Source organism: Opisthorchis viverrini (genome assembly GCF_000715545.1).
Source record: "Opisthorchis viverrini unplaced genomic scaffold opera_v5_121, whole genome shotgun sequence".
Lineage (NCBI taxonomy): Eukaryota > Metazoa > Platyhelminthes > Trematoda > Opisthorchiida > Opisthorchiidae > Opisthorchis > Opisthorchis viverrini.
In genome coordinates this window covers 936217-947017 of record NW_008751776.1, presented here as the reverse complement: position 1 = coordinate 947017, position 10801 = coordinate 936217, and the positions used below count along the sequence as shown (strand labels likewise).

Below are 10801 nucleotides of genomic sequence, written 5' to 3'. Positions count from 1 at the left end.
TTGATCAACGCTGACTCTCGCTGTCTGGGTTTGATACAAGGCTGTGACGCACTGCGTGTTAAGAGGGTGTTGTCTGTCCGGTCGACATCTAGCGGAGCTGAGAGTCTCGGTAGATTTCGGGCATTCAGTGGTTGCTTTCAGGAAGCTGACCTTCCTGATAGTTTGGATCGATACATTGCTATTTACTCTGTTTATGGTGCTACTGCGAGTAGATTTTATTGGGGATCGGTGATAGACGGATGTATCGAAGTCAGGGCAGATCCTTGGCACTTCCAACGTAATGTGCGAACAAAAGCGAAGGAGAACTCATTGGTTGAGTCATAAACCCACTGACCGTGAGTTCCTCGGCCCGAACCTAACACAGGTGTCTCGACTGCGCCTGTCTAGGCTTGGGATACCAGACTTTATTCCATGCCTCATACTTTCTTTGGGAGACCAAGCTGCTAGGTACCGAAAGGGTGCCACAGCCGGACGATTACTGGTATTATTACTAGTATTATTACTGGACTAATGAGTAAAAAACGAGTATTTTTTACGACTTACTACCAAAAGTCAGAATATCCATTCAACCCCAATAAAAAATGAACAGGTCAGAAACGCGCTTAACCAACAGTTGTGGCAAAAGCGAAGGAGAACTCATTGGTTGAGTCATAAACCCACTGACCGTGAGTTCCTCGGCCCGAACCTAACACAGGTGTCTCGACTGCGCCTGTCTAGGCTTGGGATACCAGACTTTATTCCATGCCTCATACTTTCTTTGGGAGACCAAGCTGCTAGGTACCGAAAGGGTGCCACAGCCGGACGATTACTTGTATCATTACTAGTATTATTACTGGACTAATGAGTAAAAAACGAGTATTTTTTACGACTTACTACCAAAAGTCAGAATATCCATTCAACCCCAATAAAAAATGAACAGGTCAGAAACGCACCAACCCAACAGTTGTGGGATATCTCGAATATCTTACCAACTGAAACATGAGGCAGGCTTTGAGCAGTACATTCATTTGAAGAATATCCAAAAACGAGAGTTCTCATCTGAGTCTTCTGTGATAACCAAATTGATATGCAACTGAGTGTGCTTCTCAGTGGCTTTCCCTAATCATCATATCCCCAATGCAGCCCAATGTCCTCATTCAATGCCGATATGTTCAGCCGTGTTTTCAGGACACACAACTAGTCACGAATACCGAAAACAACAATCTACAGACTCACATTGAAAGCTTGGTTGAAAAATGTGGTAAACATTCTATAGGCCGCTCCGTAGAATGGATCCCAAGACGACTTTTGGGGAAAGCGTTCTATAATTATAATAGTAATAGTAACAATATTATTTTAGCTCGGCATTAGCACCCTCGATGAGCATAGCTACTATCCCACCCAAAGGAGACACTGTCATATCTGACTGCTGTTCCCCATCTAGTACTTGGTGCCAGAAAAAGAACTCACCGACAAGGAACACAACAGCCTTTATGCAAAAAACGAGTGCGTGTGAGTGAAAAAGTTGCAACGGCCCCGCGCTATTTAAAGGGCACCTTTTGACATTGATCTAGGCCATCTGATAGGCGATGAGTGAACACCCATTAACATCGATCGTGCTTTTATGAAATGCCTCAACGCTGATCACATTCGGTCGTGATTGTGTGGCGATCCTGAACACTCATTTTTTTTGATGAATTGATTGAATAATTGACTGGCCTGGATGCTTTCCGGCCTTCCTATTGAGATTTTTGTGGAGTTTTAGGGTCTCGGTAGGTTCCGGACGTTCTGGAATCTGACCTTCCTGACAAGCACGGATGGTGAGATGCTGTTGGCTGGCCAGTCCTAGACATGAGCAGTTAGGGTACCAGGTTGGGTTCGAATCACGGACTTTCCGATTGATATGTTCGAACTATAACCACTGATCCATCCAGAGCTGGGGAATCGACTCGGCAGCTTATCAATCAACTGCGGATTCATGTCGAACATGAGCAATAGGTTTGGCGCTGAATTCAAGCTTAATTTTGGCTCCTTTGCATGTCCGAAGAATCTATGTGAACTTAAGACTGTAATTAGGCCCTCAAACCCTTGATAAGCGATGGCTTTTCGTATTTGACTTCATAAAATGCTCGCACTCCCTCGAGCTTCCCTATTCTTGTCATTCTTGTCTTGCTTGTTTTCGGGTGAGTCACACTTTTGGAGGTCACAAAAAGGAACTGATTTACTGAAAAGGATGGGCTCTGAAGAACATAATATATATAAAGAGACATGTACTTTGATTAATCGATGATGGCATGTTAGTTGCGCTTCTTCATCTCGCCTTTACTTTCGTAAAGCGGATACCAATATTCTTTTGATGTGCACTCGGCAAACTGTTTGCAAGTAATCAGTCGATTGTCAAGTCACGCCTCCAAAATAAACATAATACCTTGTGAAGATGGGGTGAAATCTGTCAGCTACGACTAAAGATAAAGAAAGAATAGCTATGGATAGAGAGAGAGGGTTTAAGATCAGAGCTAAGAAAATAGGGTGCAAGCGAGGCTTTGAAAAGTAGGCACACACATACTATAAACACATACTATAAACAAAAAATCACAACAAAAGCTTAGATAGAAATATTCGGCGTAAGATAGTCACAAGGACATTAAGCCACAGATAAGGAAAATAGGGTGCAAGCGAGGCTTTGAAAACTAGGCACACACATACTATAAGCACATACTATAAACAAAAAATCACAACAAAAGCTTAGATAGAAATATTCGGCGTAAGGTAGTCACAAGGACACAGATAAGAATGAAGGGAGGCAAACGCGGCGCAAAACAGTACATTCAGAATCATGAATATTTTAGTGGCAAACTACTTTTCTTCCCCTAGTTAGCACTTAGAGAACAGTGTGACGAAATATTGATTATTGGAGAATGTTCAGTGCCTCTGTAAAGAATTCCTCGGCTGAAAACGGACCACAAGAATATCTTAGGATTCTGTAAATTTGGTAAACGCGAGGTCTTTTATTGACATGAGAGCTCATCAGCCAACATGCTCCATCGTGTCACGTGCCTCTCGCACTAGCGATTAAGCGCAGTTAGTTTTAGGGGTACGGCTTTGGCGACCGGTTAAAACACGTGACCTAAACACTCACAACTAGCCAAATAGTCGGACTGAACAATCGATTATTTAGCACAAATCAACTCTGAATCATTCCCAAACCTGTACAGCTGTGACCACGTTTGCGTATTTTTCAAATAACGATTGCAACATTGTATGCTCGTGCTGAGCATCATACGTTGGTCGTACATAAGGGCCTGTGTCGGACAGAATGCGAGAACACAATCTCTGAGTGGTAGTTGGAAGAAACTAGGCTCTATTGCAATCGTATCACATCTGACCGAAACCAGTCTTACCATCGACAAACAGCAAACCCTCACTATCATACACTGGATACCTCTGAACCGATCACACCTGGTACGATCCAGACTACTATCGATCTCAGGGACGACTGGAATCCAACTGCTGGATCCACAAATTTGGGTCCAAAAGAAACTTGTGCGACCTATGAACTTGAACCGGCCTGCGAAAAATTCTGTCTGACATTGACGTCACTTACCTGATTCCGTGACCCATTGACCTACTCCTCATTCAAAATACCCCTTCCCTTAATTTCTATTTCTCTAAAGTGTTATACCCTCCATTTGAACCTTTCCACGTGATTTCTGGTACCATATAGATTTGTGATGCATTAACCAAGAGGAACAATCACAGAAAACAAGCTTTGTTTGATACTTTCATTGTTCTTAGGACTTCCATGCGTATATTCAGACACATTGCAGCACTAATTGAGTTATCACCATAACTGATACGTCCCATTTTGAAAAAAAGCCGTCTTAGGGCTAGAGACGATCAAACGACACCTTTCGTAAGTCAAAGCCGGTTCAAAATTCCTGTCCAGAATTTAACAGATTCTTACTGATAAACAGTGTTCAAACAGTAGGCACACTTGTTTATAATAATACTACAAGTAACAAATTAGAACAAAGGCTTACATGATAATGGTTGCTGGAGAATTTAGACACTTCCTTGGCCAAAAACCGAGCACCAAAGTAATGTCTTTAGATTCTGAATAGTTGAGAAACTTGAGGACTTTCTAACTCATCAGTGAGTATAGAGCATCACTTCAGGTAGTTACGCGCTGGCAATCTCAGGAAAACGACGTCGATGGCTAGTCAGAACATACAACCTGTGCACTTACGGGCGGTCGACTTACTTGATAGAATAGTCAGCTATTTAGCACAAATCAAATCTGGATGAAGCTCAAACCTGCGCAGCTGCGGAGATGATTACCCCTTATTCGGGTAACCATTGAAGCATCAGTTGAGTGATCACCATACCTGATGCATCCCATTGTCAACAAAAGATATCGTAGGGCACGGGATGATCAAGCCTCATCTTTCCTGGGTCAGAGCTGGTTCAAAGAAAACTACGTACAGCGTAGATGAAAACTCTTCAACAGCCCAGACCGGTTTTCCGTTTTCGAGAAAAACACGCATTTGCAAATCAATTTGGTTTTCACGAGAGACTCAACTGTGGAAGAGTTTTCAGCAAACTTGTGAGTAGTTTTCTTTATGAAAATATACTGCGACATCTCGCAGAGGCGGCCTTTGTGCAGCACATTCAGTTGGAGAACATCATAAATGAGAGATTCACCTGAGTCTCCCGTGAAAAACCAAACTGATTTGCAAAGGAGTGTACTGGTTCGAACTTTTTACTAGTCGTCCAGAATTTCAGTCCTCTATAGAGTCCACTCCGGACAGTAAACTTTCCCCAGCTGAGTCGATATAAGCATTGACTCCGAGGATAAGACATTAACATTCCCCATAAAAAACGAATACATTCTCTCTCCATGGTCTCCTTCTCCTCAGGAATTTTTATGGTCAAGACAAAATTAGTCGGTCGATAAGCAACTTACTCGAGAACGAGTAAGAAACACGTATTGACATGACATTACTTAGACAGTCCACTACCACTTCATGTCCCTGTTTGGGGATTATCAGGTAGATCTAGACCTCAAAATTTTCATCAATAATACTTTGTATCGGAATAGCAAATCACTCATTTTACAATTAATCTGGTTCAAACCGAAGACTCAATTGGATTTCAATTGGATATGCTGTGTGGTGTACAGCAACCGCCTCAATTTTCACTGGAGCATTACTCAAGATAACGATGTAGCTTCTCTTGTATGGTACCAATCGAAAGGTTGATAAAAACTTATAAACAGCCCACTTGAGGGCCGTTCCGATTGTCATGAAACAGAGACTTGCATACCCTCCTGTTCTGCTTAAAATGGACACTCGCAGTTTGATGTCGAACCATCCCCATGCCTGTACGACTAAAACTCGTTTCATCTTAACTGTGGGGCCAGTTCCAATCGGCCATATGTTAGAACTATCCTCGTTAATTGAATTTTTACGCTGTTTAGATCACTTAGTATCCTAAATCCGTTTCACCAGAAAGCAGGGATTTAAACGATGAGAAATGTTGACAATTTCATGTAGTTTCATCGATTGCAGAAGTAGGATATCCCCCTATTTGTAGGTAACGGTTAACAGTGACTGAACCTCATTCACTGAGCTATATGCGCAGAGTTCTGCTGGTTCTCTGTCGTCCCACATAGAACCAGCAACTTCAGTTTTTGGCGCACACACTCCTTTGCTCACCAATTTGGTTTTGGTAGGAGACTCACCTGGAATCCAGCTGAATCTCTCGTTTATGATTAGTGCGCATCAGAACGGCCTGAGAATGTTCCCGTATGTGATCTGTTTCGGAAATTTTACAGTGCTGATGAGCTCATTTCGTCAGTAGCGCCGGTTGCAACTGAAAAATCTTTCAAAGTGCATAAATCTTCTGTGATAAGTGAAGAGGTTGGGTTCATTGACGTAGGACATTTGTCCGAATCAGCTGGGTCTTTTGATTCCTCGGATGGTACAGCAACAGTGGAGTCTCCAATACGGAGGTCTATGATTGCCCTGAAACCTGGAGTAGGGCGTCATTCAGGGGGGGGGGGGTTGCCTTCACAGTTTTTAAGACCTGGGCAACTTTCCATGATCCATCCTGCGTTATAAAAGGGTCCTGGTACGTACACTCTTCTTCAAGGAGCACTGAGTGCCCTTGTACACCTTTGAAAGGAACATCGAGGTGTGCTGGACAGTCTGAACACGAAGAATACACGAATAATCTGGTTGGAAACTATTCCACAACCTCTTGCACACGGTAGAAGGACGTACAAACCGTCTAAACTCACCAGAGTAATAAATGTCGACTGAAAAGACCAGTAGAGCGCTTTTCCCCTGCAGCCTACCGTAAACAGTGATCTGACTATTGGCTGTTGATCACGTGACTGCTGGTCTGCCTGCCGAGTTCGGCACGTGACTTGCAAAGACTTCGTCACCATACGAGGAGACATCATCAGTGCGCAGCTGGGGTGGGTCTGACTAATGATCTTACGATGTTGTCCATTTGGGTTTGTGAAACATAGGTGGGACGATATTGCAGAACAATGGCTCAAAACAGTCAGCATATTTCCACAAAAAACAACACGTTTGTTGCTCTATTCTTCACCGGTACAAGAGATTCACTTCGAATTATCATCGGTCAAATCAATGAATGACTCTCATACTAACAAGAGTTGTGGTTGTCGGAAGCCTCAAGCTGAATCCATGTCCAAAAGAGATGGTCTTGAGCTGCACTTCAGTTTGACAAAACAGGACTCAAGAAAACCTGAACTATCTCACATCTCACAAATCCGTCTTCTCCACTGTTCTTTGGTTGTATCTAATGTAACTTTTTTTCACCCTCCCATCTAAAAGTGTGCTCCAAATTTACCGATTTCACTCATAGTCACACCGTCTCCTTAATGTCGACTGTTCGAACCTATATATCCAAGTCCACTGGGAAGGTGGAGAAGCAGGTAAAAAATCACTTTTATGGAAAGTATGCTATCTCCTAAATGGACAGAAATATTGATGTGGATAAAGTGTAGAATAAAGGATATGATGAATGGAAATAGTGTCAGTCGGCCGACCACTTCTTGACGGGACACAAGCAGGACGCATCGCTCAGGTGTGAACATGCTCACCTGTTCAGGCATGAAAATTCAGATGCGTCCAACGTGGTAACACGCTCGCCTCGCATTTCAGATGTCCGGAATTCAAACCCCGGCACGGGTAATGGATATGCACTGCTGATGAGCTCTAATAAGAACGCGACTCGAGTCCAGTGTACAAGAATGACTGCGCCAAGACGGAAGGATGATTGTTCATCAAACGAAAGTCATGTGAGTGTGCATACTGCATACTGTGTGCAGGGTGTCATAATAAACGCAAAAATAATATCCATGTTAAAACTTCAACATTGATTCAAACATTTACCATTTTTCATATGGACATAGATGCATCATTGAGGTTTGCTGTGAATAAACTGGCATTACAAAAAATTTTGGAGGTGGTATGAGATGTGAGACACAGCATGATTAACTTCTTCAAGCGTCACTCGTGCACACTCCTCTTCAATTCTTGCTCTTAACTCCACCAAATTCTTCGGTTTATTTTCATGATATACGCGAGCCTTGATCATTACCCAAAACCAACAATCCAGAGGTGTGAGATCGAGTGACCTTGCGGGCCAAAAGTTTGGAAATCCACAAGCAATGACTCTCTCATCAGAAAATTGCTCTCGGAGGTAAGTTCTAACTTGGTTTGAGTAGTGGGGTGGAGCGCCATCTTGTTGAAAGACGATCGATGACTTCTTGTGCTGCTTGAGTTGCGGGATAACATGCATCTGCAGCATATGAAGGTAACTGTCGCCGGAAACCGTAGCATCAAAGAAAAAGGGACGCAGGAGACACTTTGAGGAGAATCCTATCCACACACAGAGATGAGGGGAAAGGAGATTATGGGTGAGGTACTCGTGAGGAGCTTCACGGGACCATAGCACGCAATTGTGCTTGTTGATTATGCCATCCACAGAAAAATTTGCTTCATCGCTCCATAAAATGTTGGGAACGATTTCTTCATTGTCCAGCTACCAGGTAGCGAACGTGACACGTTGCTCCTTGTTTTCTTCCGTGATGGTTTGTAATAAAGTGAAATGATACGGGTGGAGATGAAGGTGGTGTCTCATAAAACGATGCACGCTGATGTGAGGAATACCGGTCAACTGAGACACCTGAGTTATTGACGAAGATGTCATGGTGCTCTGGGGCTGAAGTTGCTCGACGGCATTCTGTACACTGGGCGCTATTTCATCACTCAGAGACTTTCTCCCTTTGGCAGGAAAATCCAATAAAGATCCATTGGACTCAAATTTCGCAATCAAGCGTGTAATGGTCGACACGGTGAAAAGATCTTTGATGAGACCATGTTTGGTTTTGTAACCACGAAGTGCAGCGGTGACGCTTCCACCAACGGAATAATAGAGTTTCATACTTTCAATCCGCGGACTGACATCCATCATAAACAGAATAAAATGTCAACACTTGCACACAAAACCTCCTTTATGTGGCTACTAATAAGTAAATTTTTCATTCTTCTTTTGATTAACTACGTTTATTCACCCAATCAAATTTTGCGTCTATCATGAGACACCCTGTACATAACTACGTTGGTACCGGCCCGTATCTCTCGCACACGTGGCCCATTAGCCGCACTATGCTCTGTGTTGCAAAACCTTTGCGAGTGAAATAAAAAAAATTTACGCCAAAATGTTTCGTTTTGTTGCGTATGTTCTCACACAAAAAATCAGCCTAATCTGCGTTCATATTTTCGCAGCTCACCGAATTTCGTTGTCCAGTGAAGCAATCCTACCTATGGCGGAAAATTCTGGTGGAATAATTCCCTAGCATTGTCGAGACCCCGAGATGCCTAGATGGGGCTCAAAAGTTCGGACTTGTACCCCGAACTCAACTGGCCGTCTCTTTTAGTCCATCAGGGACATGTTGCAGCTTTCAAAATTCAGTTCCATTGTGCGAATACTGAACGCCTTCGCACACTATTTCGCTCGCGCTACGGTAAATTTTGTCGCTAATGCGGAGCTTCCGTCTACACGTGGTGAGATGGATTTTGTTTTGTTAGGCTGGGCAGCAGTCACGTCATCTGTTGTGTGGGTCGCACCTGAACGCCATATGTACTTCTGCGCACACATGTAGGCGGACCTTAGCAACAGGGTCATAGGTGCACCTGACAGGAATTTTATGCGATTGATTCATAGACTGAACTAGGCTCATGCAAGAGCACCAAAAGAGCAATACAATGCTGACATGTTGTTCTCTAGTGTTCAAATGGTTTGTTGCAGAAAGATAAAGTGACAGAAACTGGTTGAAAAAAGTATCGCAAACACCATTAATTTAGATCACTAGGTATTTACAAGTACTCTTCTTACGTGGTCTGCCGAAGTACTGCCTCCACACCGGCAAACTACTTCAAAGTCACGTATTTTCTTTCTGAACTGCAACCCAAGCACTCGGCAGACAAATGTATCAGTCTGATGACTTCGCCTACAGTTGGAGTGTCGACTGCCTTCGAACCATAGCACACAAACCAAGAAAACCAACCTGTACACTGCTCTGCAAGACGGAGTCCACTGTAAATTTCATTTGGCTGAGAGAACATCCAGTGTCAAACGAAATGTCTTCGTGTAATTCGAAAAAATCTACCGGACAGTCCCTCGGGTCGGACTCCCCTGGATGGCCTCTGAAACACTAAGTCTGTTCCAAAGAGAGCTAGCTAAGATTCGCTCGAGAGACTTGTTCACGTTATGATCTTTGAGGTGTCCAGGAGTTTGAAATTCAGTGGGGGCTTTGAACTACTAGCCCATAGGCATCACTTTTGATCAGTGATCCCTCCAGAGTGGAAACCTGTGTCCTTTGTCAAAAAGGGTAAATACTGAAGATGTTTGACGTAGGTTTCCTTCAGGATTCCTTCCATTGTCAAGATCGACTTCAGTTCCCAGCTGTCAAGAGTGTCCGTAACTCCTGATTCCTATGGATGATTCGGTTAGCGGCTAGTTGCCTCCTGTTTACATGCATAACACACCAGGTTGTCATTGCTTCCGACATGCGACAAAAATATGCTAACTGTGTGCTGTGTAATTTCTCAGTTCGCACATGTAACGTCTCCTAGACCACAGTGGCATGAGAGTATCGATTAGCCCCTTCTGTCTGCCGCGGTCTGATTGGTTCACGTAGCCTCGTCACTGGACCCCCACACTGGGCTCATGTACACGCACCAGACTAGCGGCACTGATAAGATAAAGGTCGACTCTACTTGGCGAATATTCTGACCGCATTTGGTCCAAGTACTTTAACATACTACAATGAAATTTGGAAGTAGTTAAAACAGTTCTACGTTCTTCATACACCGGATGTGAATTAATGATATTGAGGCAAATTGTTATGCCTGCTGATTCGCCAATCTGTGATATCTGCTGCTGACCCGCTCCAGTGCCCAGTGCCGGAAAAAAAGACTCACATGAGGGAATACAACAGCTATATTCTGAACTAGCGAGTGCGTGCGTGCGTGCGTGCGTGCGTGTACGAGAGCAAAAGTTACAACGACCTCACTCTATTTAGAGCGGACTTTCTGACATTGATCCAGGCTGTCTGATAGTCGTTAGTGAACACCCATCAACATCGATTGTGCCTCTATGAAATGCCTGAACGCTGATCACATTCGGTCGTGCTTCTGTGCTTCTGCTTTTGCTGAATCGATCGAATGACTGACCAGCCTGGATGCCTGCCGGCTTCCCTATTGAGATTTTGGGGGAGTTTTAG

General features: G+C 43.6%; 1 protein-coding gene across 1 annotated transcript; it reads right to left on the bottom strand.

The window, feature by feature from the left end:
• Positions 1-1613: 1613 nt before the first annotated feature.
• On the bottom strand, positions 1614-6553 carry T265_06023 (hypothetical protein; the record flags this gene model as incomplete). Its single annotated transcript, XM_009171182.1, has 3 exons — positions 1614-1718; positions 3405-3547; positions 6265-6553. 3 exons carry the CDS (start codon positions 6551-6553, stop codon positions 1614-1616), a joined length of 537 nt encoding a protein of 178 aa, XP_009169446.1.
• Between the last annotated feature and the right edge of the window lie 4248 nt (positions 6554-10801).